The sequence below is a fragment of the Pseudorca crassidens genome, chromosome 12, assembly GCF_039906515.1.
Source record: "Pseudorca crassidens isolate mPseCra1 chromosome 12, mPseCra1.hap1, whole genome shotgun sequence".
Taxonomy (NCBI): Eukaryota; Metazoa; Chordata; class Mammalia; order Artiodactyla; family Delphinidae; genus Pseudorca; species Pseudorca crassidens.
The window spans coordinates 90,621,744-90,636,957 of NC_090307.1; the positions used below are offsets into that span (position 1 = coordinate 90,621,744).

A 15,214-nucleotide genomic window follows, 5' to 3' on the forward strand; every position below is an offset into this window, starting at 1 on the left:
GGCTTCTCCTGTGTGCCCTGACCTCGGAAGACCTCCAGCGTCATCCTCACTTTACAGGCGAGAAAAAGGGGGCGAGTGAGGCAGCCTGTCAGAAGCCAAGCTGCCGGGTGCGGAGATGGTCAGTGAAGACAGGGGCCCCACTGACAGCATCTGTTCTGTGTTTGCTCTAAAGACTAATGAGGAAAGCCTTACTCACTTATAGTGATGGTATAAGCAAGGGGCTAAACGGGCAGGGGTGCCAGCTTCCCAGTACCCCCTCCCGCAGAGCCGCGCGGGCAGGGGTGCCTCGCTGCTGATGCGTTCTGAGGGAGAGGCTGCTGCTGAGCCTTGGACCTGGGAGCTGGATACGGAGGCAGCTCGCGGAGAAGTGTCTGCAAGGCCCCTGAGATAAGGGGTATCAGCAGAGATGCTTTGGAAAGGCCTCAGGCTGGGCCCCCAGAAGGAGGCCTCTAACGAGGGCATTCAGGCCAGGAACGCAGATATGTGTGCGGCGTGGCCGGCCGGGGCAGGAGGGGCCTGCGTCCCCTTCAGAGCTGAGGATGCTCTGCTGTGGCCCAGGTGTTGTGTGGGGAGGGCCACTTTCCCTGTGTGGCCTGCCAGGAACGCCTTTGTCCTTGCCTGTGCTCAGGCCTGAAGGTTCACACGTGGCCGCGAGCGGGACTCCTCACCGACTCTGTAAATGAGCTCAGAAGTTTTCAGATACAAGGGAGAGGTCCCGTCGCAGCACAGCCCCGAATCCAGCTGTGGACCCTGTAGCGGAAGGACATGGCGGGGCCTCACTTCCGCTGCTGTCACCTGCCTGGTCAGGCTCCTGTTCAGGACCCTGGAGAGCTGCCCACGGGAGGGGACACTTTGTGCCAGAGCCTCTGCCAGAGACCCTCACAGCCCCCACCCGGCCCCCAGTCCCCAAGGGGAGCCTTCCAGCCCCCAGACCCCAAGGGGAGTCTCCCAGCCCCCAGACCCCCAAGGGGAGCCTCCCAGCCCCCAGACCCCCAAGGGGAGTCTCCCAGCCCCCAGACCCCCAAGGGGAGCCTCCCAGCCCCCAGACCCCAAGGGGAGCCTCCCAGCCCCCAGACCCCCAAGGGGAGCTTTCCTAGCAAGGAGGAAGCATTGGGCAGAAGATGAAGAATCCTCTGCTGTGGTCTCCGGGGATCCCATGCTGTGGGCTCTGTGGACGCACAGCCGTGGGCCTGGGGTGTGGGCAGGAGGTGAGAGCCAGGCTGTGCTCCGGCGCTCAGGTTGCACCGTGGGCGTTCCTACTCTGTCTCATTAAGTGGAAAAACTGAGGTTCGGAGGACTTCAGTACGTTACCCAGGGCCACACCCAGGGAGCACATGGTGAAAGGAGGCTGGAAGCAGCTCTGTCTGGTTCTGAGGTTCACAGCCTCCTTGCCCTGGTGGCGAGCAGAGGAATGCTTTCTTCGGTGTGCTCCTGGGGACTCGGCCTGGGGTGTTTGGCCATCTTTTCTCGGGAGCACAGATGTGGGCTCCCAGAAGGCGGTCTTGCAGGTGACCTGTGCAGGTAAAAGTTCAGGGACACGGCTTCGATTTCTCCCAGAGACGCCGCCTGTTTGCCTGGGAATCCTGGCTGGGGAGTGGGCCCGGTGGACTCGGATGCCCTGCAGGTGTGGCTCCGGCCCTCACCTTGTCTCCCGTTCTCCTCACGCAGGTCAACATGGGCATCCTCATCGCGGTGACCAGGGTCATTTCACAGATCAGCGCCGACAACTACAAGATACACGGAGATCCCAGCGCCTTCAAGTAAGCGGCTCCCTGGGCTGTCAGCCATGCCCCCTGCCCACAGAGGCTGCTCGCGGGTGGCAGGAGGGCGGGTCACACCCTTGGGCTTGCCCGGTGTCCTCATGACGTGCGTCCTCATCAGTCTCTGTGACCAGCATCAGCTCGCTGCCCCCATTTGTGAAAGAAGGGGGTCTATTAGATGTTCTCCCAGAGACTGCTTCACCCCTAGGGTGAGAGGAGCTGGCGCTGGGGTCCAGAGGAGGGTTCTGGAGCCCGACTGCCCTGCCTGGGTCAGTCCTGCCTCAGCCCTACCATCTGCTGGGACCTTGTGAGCTATTCAACCCCTCAACGCCCTGATTTCCTCGTCTGCGCGGCGAGGGTGATGGCGGCCGTCTTACAGGTTGTCCTGAGGAGGGTGGAACTTCCTGACCTGCTCTGGGGCTGGTTCATCCTCTGAAGGAGCAGATGTCTCTGAATGGGGGCCATTCCACCCACACACTCACTGCCTTCTGGGGTTTCTCCACCCCATTGTCGGGGCTCTGCCAATTGCAAGTGACAGAAAACCCAACACAAGCTGGCTAAAGCACAAGACGTACCTACTGACACAGGCAACCATAAGTCCAGGAATGAGTCTAGAACGGCTTGGTCCAGCACATCAAATAATACCACCAGGGCCCAGCTACTCCTGCACTTCTCAGCTCCACGCCCGCCGTCTGTCGGCTTCACGCTGAGACGGACTCTGCCTCCTGGTGACCAGATGGCTGCAACAGGAGGTTCAAGTCCATGGGAAAGTGTGTCTCTTTCCCCAGTAATCAGAGGTCCTGAGCCTGGAGACCGAGACTCAGACCAGACCGCATGCCCATCCACAAATCAATCCCAGTGGATGGAAATCACCAGTTAACCCTGGCCTGAGCCACACGGTCCATCCTGGCTCTGGGGTGCAGTGAGCACCCCCGAACCACCCGGCCAGGAAGTGGGGGCAGGGAGTTTAGGGACTGCTGTAGAAACGGGGTGCAGTTCCTAGGCCGCTGACACTCTGTAAGTTACTTTATCTACTTGATCTACACTATATCTCTTCCGATCTGAAAGGGAAAACAGTAAACATGTCAGCAGCAAATCGATAAGACAACTATTCTGTAATGAATTCCAGACACCGTAAATTAACCTGACAAGTGGCTCTGGCCCCCTCAGGCTTTTTCAGCCCCTGGGAACCTTCGAGATGCTCCTAGGTCAGGGTCAGTTCCCTTCCTCGTCCATCAGCGAGAACAGGCAGTGCTGCCCTGTGAGGCCGCCAGTCCCCCGGCCCCGGGGGCCTGGCTGGGGAGGAGCCTGACCCTCCCTCACCCCAACTTCAGCCCCCAGGCCCTCCCCTCGGTGCGCAGGGCCCCGTCTGACCCGGCACCCGCAGGACCGCTGGCCTCGCGGCACCCAGAGCAGCCCGGATCTCACTCCACACCCGCGCCCCCATCTCTGCCCCCGGCCCCTCTTCACGCACCGCGGCCCTGAAAGGCAGCTGAGCCCATGACCCATCTGCCCTCCGTGGGGACCTGGTCCCCAAGTGGAGGCTGACACGGGGGAGGTAGGGGCCGTGCATCGCAAGGGCGTTTCCGTGTCTCTGCAGAAGCAGGGCGGGGCGCTGCCACTGTGCCCTCCTGTGTCCTGCACGTAACCCGGCACCCAGGACCGACCTCCTGGAGAGTCCGGCCCGTGCCTCTGGACAGACCCCCGACTCTCCCCGCCCAGCACGCTCCCTGCCCCGCCTCTTCCTCACGTGGCCGAGCGGGACCCTGGGTCACTGCCTCACTCCCTTCCTAGCGTCCCCTCCCTGGGCTGGTGAAGCAGGAGCCCGGGAGCCGGGCGGGAAGACGCAGCACAGCCTCCTCGGAACACTTGTGGCTCCCCCTCTCCTGGTTTCAATCTAGGCCTTTCCTTCCTGCCCAGCAGCTCAGCGCTGTGACTTAACACGATGGGATGCTTCCGCAGGAGCCTTAACAGGGCTGCCTTCCGCCTGCTTTCTCACCTCTGTTTATCGGTCATAATTCCAGACTCCCCAGAAAGCAGCAGAGAACATTCAGTTTTCCCAAGTGAGATCCGGGTCCTGGGGGCGGGAGGGAGGTGGATGCCGGCCCCCGGGGAGCAGGGGGACGGGCATCGGGGAGTCTTATGCGTCCGGACTGCGTCCCCCCCCTGCCCAGGCCTCCTCTCCTGCAGGGACCCCGCTCCTTCTGCCTTTGACAAGGGGACCTGGCTGCTCTGGCTGTGTTAACAAGTCCTCAGAGAGCCTCAACTAGAGGAGTTTCCTCCCAGATTTTATCATTTATTGCTTCATTTTTGAAGTAAAAATGAACATCCCTTTAAAAGTAACACATTGATATCGACTTCTCAGCAGCTGCTCCTTTCAATGATGGATTTTCCAGGATCTAAAGATGGAATCTAAATCATTCATGATATTTTGTTCCCCAGATTCAGGTGTCTGATTTTAACTGTACTGACTTTATGAAAACACGCAGCTGCAGCTTCCCTGACAGATGCCGTGTGGGAGCACATCTTTGGTTTTCTAGGGCTTTGCTGCTAGGAGCTGTCCATGCCGGGCCCTTGGGCTTCTGACCAGGGAGCTCCTTAGGGCCATTACGCCTCCTCCTGGGGGGCTGGATCCCTGAGCGGTGCTGTTGACTCGTCCTTCATCCATTCCGTGGCCTCTTCCTCATCTTGCCCGCTGGTCCTGGTGCTGTGCTGGCTTTGGGGCTGCAGAGATGCAGAGCCCAGCCTTCAGAGGACTCACCGTCTAGTGAGGGAGACCGTGCGGGTTGCAGCGCCAAGGGACGAGGGCCTTGGAGGTTGCTTAGCTGGGCAGCGTGGCACCCATCCGTCTCTGGACTTCCCTTTCATGCTTACGTGCAGAAACCGCCCTGTGGAGAGCTGAGCTGTCTGAGTCAGGGTAGGCCGGGCCCCAGTTAGCGTACGATGATTTGCAGCACGTATCAGAGGCAGCCAGGACTCAGACAGCCCCTGGGGCATTGCCTCCACACCAGCTCTGTTCTGGGCTCTGCGGACACTGGGGGACCCAGATCCTTCTTCTCTCGGAACTCACATTCCACGGGAGAGCCTCAAGGCTGACGCTGCAGGTGCCCCGGCGCTGGGCGTGTCTCCTACCCCCGGACTCCTCGGCTGTGCTCTGCTCCATGGGCACCTGGCATCAGCGTTTCCCTCAGCATCACCACCAGCTGGACTGGGGTGGTCAGCCTGAGTTTGCCCAGAGGATGCGCCGGCTCCCGGAAGCCCGGTGCCAGCTGCAGTCCAGCGGAAGCAGAGCTGTCTGCTTGGCCCAGAGCTGGCCTTGCAGGGACCCTGTCTTGCGCGTCCGGGTAGGCAGCTCCTGACCCAAGGCCTCCTGCAGGAGGAACCGGGTCTCACCCGCAGCAGGGCCTTTCCTGCTCCCGCTGGAAGCATGGCGTCTGGACCCGCCCTGCCTGCCCACCCTCCCTGTTCCTCCTGCAGGTTGACAGCGAAAGCTGTGGCCGTGCTGCTGCCCATCCTGGGCACCTCGTGGGTCTTTGGCGTGCTCGCCGTCAACAACCAGGCTGTGGTCTTTCAGTACATGTTCGCCGTACTCAACTCCTCACAGGTGAGGGCCCGATGGGACTAGCGGCTTTGTGACTGGACGTGCGGAGCAGGGTGCCTCTGAGGCAGGAGGGAGACCCTGTGCTCCGTCCCCTCCACACGCACGCACCTCGTGGAGCCCTAGCGTAGAGGGTCCCCAAGGCCTGAGGACACAGGCGTGGATGGGGCGTGCACCAGCGTCTCTGAGCAGATGGGCTATGCAGGACCCCATTCACAGCAGGGCTGCCTCGTCCTCCTGGACAATGTCTATGGAGGGGCACCCAGGCCTGAAAGGAAGACGGTCAGCGCGTGGGCAGCTCCTGCAAGGGAGCCAGGCGTGGAGAGGTGGTAATGGGGATACCTTGGGTTCTGAGTTCTCATCTGCTCTCTGCATGGAAGGACAGCAAGGGTCACAGCCTGGAAACCAGAGACTTGGGAGCCCAGAGTCCGAGTCCCCAGAGCCACAAGCCCCCAGAGGAAGGGTGGAGGTGGGCGCCCGTGGCCACACACGGCCTACGCCACCGAGCCGAAGGCTCAGTCCAGCCCGGCCCTCACCATGGTGTCCTTGCTGCTTCTGGGGCTTCACAGCCGGTGACGGTGTCAGGCTTCCAATTTGTAAGAAGCCCCCGTGCCTAGCTTCCTTCTGGCTGTTTATAACGAGAGGGGGTCGGCTGTCCTGGCCGCAGCCCCACACACCCCAGGTCCTGGGATCCTCACTTATCCTCTGTGTCCCATAAAGTTTCCCCTTCCGGAACGTGGGAACAACGGCAGGACCACTTTGCGGGGGCTGCCTGTTAGCACTAAGTGAGATGACTCACGTGAAGTGTTCGTCTGGTGCGGACACAGGGGCAGAGTCTCTAGACGTCTGCGGATATCCTCAGCCTGTGTCTGTTCTCACTGTGACCGTCATCCTCAGTGTGCAGGTGAGGACACCAGGGCTCGCGCTAGGCGACGCGCTCGTGCCCTCCCATTCATCCGCCCCAGCGTGTTTGCTCCTCTCTGAGGTTAAGCCTGTCTGGGCGTCCACCTGTCTTTGTATCTTGGCCATGGCGGCTGCCTGCGTTTAGGTTAGATCACAGGATGCCCTTCCACGCTTACGGACTCCAGACCGTAGGGTCCAGCATCACAGCGCACGCCCACATGCTCCCCAACACCAAGCCGTGCCAATGCCACTCGCAGAGCCCGTAGGTGGCGTTGGAAAGAACCCTCAGAAAGTGTCTGTGACAAAATGCAAGTGGCTCTAACTCTGTGTTTTCCTCCCCTCCTCCCCAGGGGTTTTTCATCTTCCTTTTTCATTGTCTCCTGAATTCAGAGGTATGTCTGCTCCACTTCGTGACAGTATGAAGCTGGTTTTTCATTTCTGAAAGGGCACAGAGAGCAGGAACAGTGTTGCCGCATCAGGCTGGCGTCCGGGAATGTAACCCTGAATAAGCCTTGGTGTTGGTGACAGGTTGTGTGCAGGGAGGCTGCTTTCCGTCCCTCATCCCGGTTGCTAAGCAACATGCGCACATCCTCCTTCACTGATGCCACACGGGCACTGCTGGCTGTGTGGAGGACCAGGGGAGGTGGTGACAGGGTGGAATAGCTGAGCTGCAGATTCAGGACCTTGCTTGGCATCTGGCGTATTAGGGAGAGTGAGATGCAGATGTGCTCCCAGCAGATCCTCCCAGAGGCATTCAGGGAGCTGGCCTGGGGTGTAAGGAGGACTCCTGACTGCAGGGCTTAGAGAGGGGGCTTTCATGATGTGGCCTCCAAGGGCACTGGGGTACCTGGCGTGGGCCTGTTCCTCTTGGTGCACTTGGCCGTGGGGATGGTGGAAGGTGCCCTAGATCCTGTCGCTCGGGACCCATAGTCCGTGGGAGAAGCTTTACCTGTAAATTGTGGGGGTGGCATCGTGTTCCTTGGCATTTGAGTCCCTTCCAGGCTGTGGTCCTGGGGAAATGCCTCTGGAACGGTGACTGAGAACAGGGCAGAAGCACCACCCGCCTCTGTGCTTTGCCAGGAGAGCCCATCCATTTGCACGAGGATAGGTCAGGCGGGGAGGGAGGAGATGGGGGAGGGGCAGGCAGGGTGAGTCGCCCAGGACGATGGCGGCCAGCGGAGGAGAGGTCACGTGTTTGCAAAGACCAGGTAGCAGCCCAAGCAGGGCCTGGGACTGATCCACGTGGCAGAGGGGGCAGGAGGGGGCGGCAGCCTCAGCACCACACGCGGCCCCGCCCCACGCGTGCGCTTCGTCATTTACTGCCTGTGTGGTTTCCGTGCCGGTCACACGCTCGGCCCCCAGGCTGTTCACCCGTCTCCCCACCCAGCACTGTGAGGTCGGCAAAGGGCAGGCCAGGTCCAGCTTTCTCCCCGTGCAGGGCTGGGAACGGCGCGGGGACACAGCCCGTATCTGTCACACGAACCAGTGGCACGTCCGTAGCGCAGCTCCGGAACCACTGACTGTTCGGATCTGATGCCTCCGAGTCCTGTCCTCACCCTGCAGCACAAATTCCTCGGGACCTTTTAGAATGACCTCTTGTTGCTTTTGCAACTTCTGAAATTGCTTCTAATGAGCCTTCCGTTCTGCCTTTGAAGGTGAGAGCTGCCTTCAAGCATAAAACCAAGGTCTGGTCCCTCACGAGCAGCTCCACCCGCCAGGCCAACGTGAAGCCCTTCAACTCGGACATCGTGAGTGCGTGTGGTGTCTCGTGTACGCCCCTCCTGCGCTGGCCGACCCTGCTCGGGGTGCCTTCCGTCCTCAGCCCACCCTGACCCAGGCCTCTTGTTCTCGGTCCTCGTTAGCCGGGACTTGCCTTCCAGCTTCACTGAGCTGCGTGCAGCCTCTGCCTTACAGAGGACCACTGGTCCCGAGGCTGCGTCTCTTGCAGCCCGAGCCCTGGGCCCTCCGCTCACTCCTTCCCCGAGCTCCGTCGTCTGCACCATCAGTGTCGGCGGACGGCTGCCCAGGTCGTGACGGAGGCTTGGCTCGGGGGCTGGGCTTTTCACACCTGACATAGGCCTGCAGGCGGCGCGAGCTGATGTCACACCCACAGCAGGGTCCCCCTCCTCACGAAATCACCTGGCCCTCTCTCCTGCCCCGTTTCCCAGGGCCAGTACTTCTTATGTTGACTTAGTGGGATGGAAGGATCAATTGACGGGGGGGCAGACACTGGACATGCTGAGGGTGTCCTATAAGAGGCACAAAAGTCGCTGGACACAGCCCGGCCTCTACATCAGGTCTCCTCCCCCTACAGGTGCCTGAGAAATTGGGTCTGGATGGTCAGGGGTCTGAACAAGCCGCTCACCTCCCAGCGCTGGGCTTGGTTCACCTTCCTCCTGTGGGAAGTGGTTCCTCATCCCCCCGCCCCGCAGACCCCCAGGCAGGGCCCCCAGGCAGCCTGGAGCAGGCGATATCCTGGGTTCTCACTGCACTGCAGCCTCCCACCTGTCAGCTAGGCCCTTGCTCAGGGGTCCCATCCTCAGGAAGTCCCTCCTGGACGGCACTGAACAAAGGGGCTCCCACCGCACCCCAGCGTCCTGTGCCTGCGACCCCTGGCGGTTGTTTGGTTTATTCATTTGTTTCATGGCCGTTGTCTGCCTCCCCCATTGGAGCGCGAGCTCCCCGGGGGCGAGGGTCTGGTCGCCTTTGTTCACTGGTGTGACCCCATAGCCTAGAACAGGCCCCGGTGCCCAGCCTGCTCGATAAATCAGTGTCGAAGGAATAAGTGAATAAACGGATGAATAGAAGCGTGGATGAGTGAATGAGTGAACGACAGATTGATGAATGAATGACTGCCTGGGTGAGTGCACCCCAGAACCTGGGAGCCGTGAGGCCGGGGAACCTGTGCAGAGGAGGTGGAGAGAACTGCGCCCTCTGGGTCCTCATTTTTCTGGGGAGCGGTGGGGCCGCCCCCAGGAGGATCCCCAGGCAACTTTCTGGCACAGGGCTTTGCTCTCAGCACTCCTGTGGGGCTTGGGTTTCTTGTCTCAGAGCAATCTGCATTTCTCCATCCTGTGTGGTCCGCAGATGAACGGGACCCGGCCTGGTACAGGCTCCACCAAGCTCACCCCTTGGGACAAGAGCAGCCACTCCGGGCACCGCGTGGACCTGTCCGCCGTGTGAGCAGAGAGGCCGTGGACCCGGCAGCCTGCCGCTCAGAACCCCCGGACCCGCTGCAGACCACACGCAAGCATCGCTCTGCCTTTGCAACTGGGACCCTTTCCTCGTCGCTCTCTGGACCTGGGGGTCACGGCCCTCCCCCCCGCCCCCCGTGACAGCATCCTCTCCTGCGACCCGCCCCTGTGACAGAGCCCACCGCTGAGCCCGCAGCCTGATACACGGCGACGGACGGGCCCCCCAGAGCACACAGCGGTCCCTCCCCTTTGTCACTGCAAGTGCGCAGAGCCCCAGACCCTCCACGCTGTGCGCTCAGGAGGCCCATGGCGCCAGGAGGGAAGTTTAGCCTCGGCGGGCGCCACGATGGGGACTTGGGACCAGAGAGGTGGGGTCCCGCAGGGGAGGTTGGGCGGAGGCCCCTGGGGGCGCGTGGGGAAGTGCCCAAGGATGTTTTCCACCTGCTGACTCCACCCAAAGCAGGGCCCCGATGCCAGGCACCTGCTGACGCCCAGGTGCCCCGCCCGTCTGTGCGCCGGGGCCGTGCGTAGGCGGAGAGCCTGGGTGGGGGGGGTTCTGCTCCGACAGCTTCTCCCCCCTCCCTCGTGAGTGCTGGCTCTTCCGACTCCAAGTCAGCCTTCAGATCGCCCCCTTTCCTGGCACCTGAGCCTCCTGTGTGTTCACCACGGTGGCCCATCAGAGCCACCGTCTCCCAAGGCATAACGTCCCGCAGAGAGTTTCTTCCTCATCACTTATAAATGCTTTTCCGTGTTTCTAGCGAGCGGATCACAGCGGAGGGGAGCGCAGTACATGACTTCATGTCGCCACAGGGGCAGACCTTGACGCACAGAGCCACTCGGCGGGCTGCTCCGGGGGAGGACCCTGGCCCTGACCGACCCGGGGTGGGAAGGGTGGCAATAGCTGTAGCTTCTGAGTTGATGTTAATTTATGGACCCGGACTCAGCCCCCTAGGAAATGGGATGATCCTTAGGGCTCCGTGTGTGGGCGGGACCCCGTGGAATGCTAGGGTTCGATCATAGACGTGAACCGAAACGCCATCGAGAAAAGCTGGGAAACAGGCTGTGAAAGGTCACCCTGTGATGACGGCGCCGAGAGTGCTTGTGAGGTGTGTGGGTACGGAATTCCAACCTGTTTTCGGTACTGGAAAATCTTCCCTGGAAACTGTGACGGCGACAGCATTAAAGGCCTCCCCACCGCGTCGCCCCGCCTCTCCCAACACGTCTGCTTTGTTTCCGAGTGAGATTTTCATCGCCTTGCAGACCTTTTCCATCTTCCTCCGGCACCTTCGTGAAGTAACTCACGCCCTGATGATGATGAGTGTGACACCATCTTCAGGCATCTCCCCCGGTGGTGGGCGGGGGGACCGGGAGGGGGGTGGGACACCGAGCGGCGTGTTGACGCAGGGTTAACCTCTGTCCTTTCGTCCGGGTGGGTCCCAGATGTCACGTTGTGACAATGCCATGGGCAGTCTCCATGGGTGTGCCATAGGGGTGAACCTGGCAGATGGAGGCAGAGACCCTGTGTCTGGCGAAAAGTGCGCCCAGGTCTGCTCCAGGCTCTCTTCATGATTCCAGAAACCAGATCGCTTGTAACTTGGCGTTAGATCCTTGTCAGGCCCAAGAGCACCGAGAAGTGAGAACACTGTATTCCTAAGATTGACACTTGGATTCTTTTTTCTTATTTAGTTTCTGGTGAAGCAAATCAAGTAAGGAACTGTTTTTATTTTAGATGGAATTCTTGGTTTTGTTGTTTTTTAACTCTCTGCATATTCACCCTACATATAATATATCAGGAGAAGTAACGCGCGAACTCCCTATTTCTCAAGAATGAAAGTAGTGCACTTTATTTATAGGCGACATATTTGGCTTCTGCAGTATTTTATTATCTACACATAATGTGGCCACAGAGAAGCAGTTGGAGACAAGAGCGTGTTTAGTTTATTGCACAGGAAAGACGATGAATGCCACTCCATAGTGAAAATATGTTGTGATTTTTATGAAATAAAATCTTAGTGTCCTTAAAGTGTGGTCTTTAGCGTCTTTTGCTAGTGGGAGGTGAGCAGGACAGCGGATCTCACGACAAACATCTGAAGAGAAGCACACGTGGGTAAAATCCAGCCCTGGGATTCACTCAGCAGACATTTATTCAGTGCTTTCTCTGTGCCCAGCACATTCCAGCTCTCGGGACACTGTGATGGGCAATGCCCTGGCCTCTCAGGAGCCTCCCTGGGTGGGGCAGGTAGTGGCATTTGTGCAGCCCTGTGTCTCCCCAGGTTAATGTACTGGACAGAATACTGGTGCTTCTTTTTTTAAAAAAATTTAACTATATTTTATTTAAGCTAATGTGTCAAAAATATTTCAACACGTAACATTAAAACTTAATGAGCTATTTTACATTCTTTTTTCTATACTAAGTCTTTAAATCTGGTTTATTATTTTTTAAAGTCTTTAAAAAATGTTGACCTCTCTGACTCTATTCCTGTTTTGTAAAGAAGTTCATTTGTACTATTACCTTAGATTCCATGAGAAACAGAGTCACAGATGTAGAAAACACGCTTAACGGTTACCACAGGGGAAAAGGTGGGGAGGGGGGAGGATAAACTGGGAGATTGGGGTTGACATATACACACTATTATATACAAAATAGATAAGGACCTACTGCACAGCACAGGGAACTCTGCCCGACACTCTGTAATGGCCTATATGGGAAAAGAATCTTAAAAAGAGTGGATCTATGTATATGTATAAGTGATTCACTTTGCTGTACAGCAGAAACTAACACCACATTGTAAATCAACTCTACTCCAATAAAAAGAAAAAGAAAAGAAATGCTTACGAAACTAAAAAATAATTTTTTTAAAGTTTATACTCCATATATAGTTAGTGCAAAATATTGGCTCTATTCCCCATGGTGTGCAGCACACCCTTGAGTCTGTCTCACACCCAATAGTTTGTACCTCCCCCTCCGCTGCATTGCTTCCCCCTCCACTGGTAACCACTAGGGTGTTCTCTGTTGAAACAGGGAGTGGGTTAGTGGTGACAGAGGTGGGGGGTTGGGTGGTGGGCAAGATGGATGCAGGGGATCAAAAGGTACAAACTTCTAGTTATAAAATAAGTCCTGGGGCTATAATGTACAACGTGGCAACTACAGTTAATAACACTGTCTTGCATATTTGAAAGTTGCGAAGAGAGAAGATCTTAGAAGTTCTCAGCACGAGAAGAAAACACTTCTGTAGCTGTGCCGTCCATCACCATCATGTATGGCGATGGATGTCAACTAGACTTACTGTGATGATTGTATCAAGTCATTATGGCGTAACCTAAATATACTACGATGCTTGGTTTTTGTTTTGTTTTCTTCGCCTTTTGGTATCCCTTACAATTTTCTTTCTTGTTATTAAAAGCTAAACATATCTGCATTGGGTGTTAGAAACTGAGGTAACTAGGACTTTAGTGTGAGGATTTACGTTCGTCTGACCAGGAGCTGGGCTCTGCAGACTGTTCGCTGCAGCTGTAGGTGCCGGAGGCTCCAACTTCCTGTTCTTCCTTCTCTACCCTTGACTTTGGGCTTTCCCTGTGGACTGTACTCCTCACAGAGTCCGCAGCTTGCAGCCCCTTCAGCCTAATCTGTTAATACTCCTTTTCTGCTGTGGTGTTAACATGTGTGGTAGGAGAAGTGTTCTGTAACATTATGGTAAATCTGCATCTTATAGTGGGTCTGTGTCTAGGGTGGTGACCCTCAGAAGTGTTTCTCTAGTGATAAAGCATTTTCCCCCTCTTTGGGGAGACAGGGAGCCCAGAGGGGGCTGGGAAGTCAGGGATGCCCTTCCCCCAGATGGAACACGGCTTTGATAAAGCACATCCCGTGCAAAGCAGGGCAGCTGTTGATAATAGGATGGGAGCAAGCTATGGCTGCCAGCTCTCTCCTGTCACTTCACCGAGGTGCGCTGTGGCTACAATGAAAGTACTTTCTCCCCTCCAGTCCCTTGACCTCTTTAGACTCAGAAGACGGAGGAGGGAGAAGCCAGTGGGCAGGTTCTCAGGTGCAGTTCCCAGGGCTCTGATCCTCCCTCCTGGATACTTTGGCGCTACATATATCCCCGGACATGGACTCATCTCTGGAGAAAAGGTGGAAAGGGGGTGCGGAATCCCCAAATCATCCAAGGTTAAGTTGCCGCCCTGGCAGGATGGAATCTGAAACAGAAGGGGTCGATTTCTTCATGTCAGTGTGAATTTTGAGTCCCTTCCACTTCTGTCGGAGGTTTTATTCCGTAAAACAAGGAAAACCTGAAGTTGCAGTAGCTCTAATTCCGTTCTCCGAACAGCAGAGGGGAGCAGGGGCAGTAGACACGGGGTCTCCGTCCAAGACCCCACCTTGTTCCTTGTTGAGAGAACACTGAATCTCCTGGATGACTCAGGGAAGGGTGACCCAACACCAGTGCAGGGGCAAACCCTGACTGGTCTAAAATGGCCTTCATGGTCCCATTCTCCTTCCCGGGGAGGCACCTCAGCCATGATGTGGGAGGGAACACCGGTGTCTGCTCAGGAAGTGTGGCACCACGGCGTGACATGGGGGAGCCAGGCCACAGCTACCCCCCAAGGATAACTGTGGGGAGGATGGAGACAGCTGGGACCCCTGGTTGTGGACAGAGCAGCTTTGTGGACGGCCCTGGAGGTGCAGCTGGGAGAGAAGCCAGCAGAGCTCCCTGTTGCTCACAGCTGGGCCCCCGGATGTCCCCGAGCAGCAGGAAGGGCCTTGTGTGCTTCTTGCTTGGGGCTGAGGGAGGTTGCAATCCGGGGGGACACCACCCAGATGCTGCCTTGGCATCTCCCCAAGCCCATGTGGGACTATTGCTTCACCTCTGACAGGCATCCCTGGAGGAGATTTAATCAAGAAGAGTAATGGACCTAATGGAGTCTGTCCAGATGAATGCACTAATGGCCTGACTGCTGCGTCCTGTGTAGCTTGTTCACAGAAATGGCTACTCTGGAACCTCCTCTGCTTCAAGCTGTGTTTGTCAGTTAAACAGCAAACAGTCCTGGCCCCAGTTTCTGTCTCTGGTTTTACAGATTTCCCGAGTTTTGAGAGATTTTTCTTCACTAAGTGTACTGACTTTCTCCCTTCTCTCCCTGCTGGGTCCTGTAGGTGGACGCTGCACAGACTCTTTCCACGTGGGGTGGGGAGCATTGGGGCACACAGAATGCTCACACCTGGCCCTGGTGGGAGGATCTCTCTGACTTGCCCAGCACTCCTCCCAGGACACAGGCTGTGGCTGCCGTGGCTCTGTGTGAAGCTTGTCCCCAAGCTTGGAGGTAACTAGAGAAGTTCGAGAGAGTAGAGTCAGATAAGGACGGTGACCTGCCTGTCTCAGGCAGCTGGAATGTAGATGTGGGGGCTGGAGCTCAAGCAGCCATTTTGGAACATGAGGAAGAATCCAATATCGAGGAGTTCCTAGAAGCAAGAGAGAGGAGCTATCTTCCCTTATGACTGTGAATGATGATGCCAGCCCTGGACCACACTTCTCCACACTTGGGTTTTGTGCGAGAGAGTAGCTTGTCTCACGTGAGCTCCTGTGGACTGAGGTCTGCAGCCGCTCACAGCAGACTTGCCCCACCCGATGCAGTCACAATGGATGCATTTCTGCCCCCTGTGCTGTGCTGACTGAACAGAGCAGCTGCCCTCCGACTCCTCAGAGGACAACGTGCTCACGAGTCCTCGGGGCTGCTTGCACTGCAGATATGCTGATTCCTGGGCCAGG

At 57.4% G+C, this 15,214-nt stretch overlaps 1 protein-coding gene across 3 annotated transcripts in view; it reads left to right on the top strand.

The window, feature by feature from the left end:
* ADGRD1 (adhesion G protein-coupled receptor D1) overlaps positions 1-11,478 on the top strand; it is a 145,364-nt gene extending 133,886 nt beyond the window's left edge. For 2 of the 3 annotated variants that reach the window (XM_067701242.1, XM_067701241.1), the window contains 5 exons: positions 1,669-1,760; positions 5,238-5,364; positions 6,612-6,653; positions 7,917-8,009; positions 9,349-11,478. In XM_067701242.1, coding sequence (XP_067557343.1) covers positions 1,669-1,760; positions 5,238-5,364; positions 6,612-6,653; positions 7,917-8,009; positions 9,349-9,444 — 450 coding nt within the window. In that variant the 3' untranslated portion in view covers positions 9,445-11,478. Of the gene's footprint in view, positions 1-1,668; positions 1,761-5,237; positions 5,365-6,611; positions 6,654-7,916; positions 8,010-9,348 lie in introns of those variants that run through there. The other variant, XR_010933399.1, reaches the window with a different exon arrangement.
* The last annotated feature ends 3,736 nt before the right edge of the window (positions 11,479-15,214 follow it).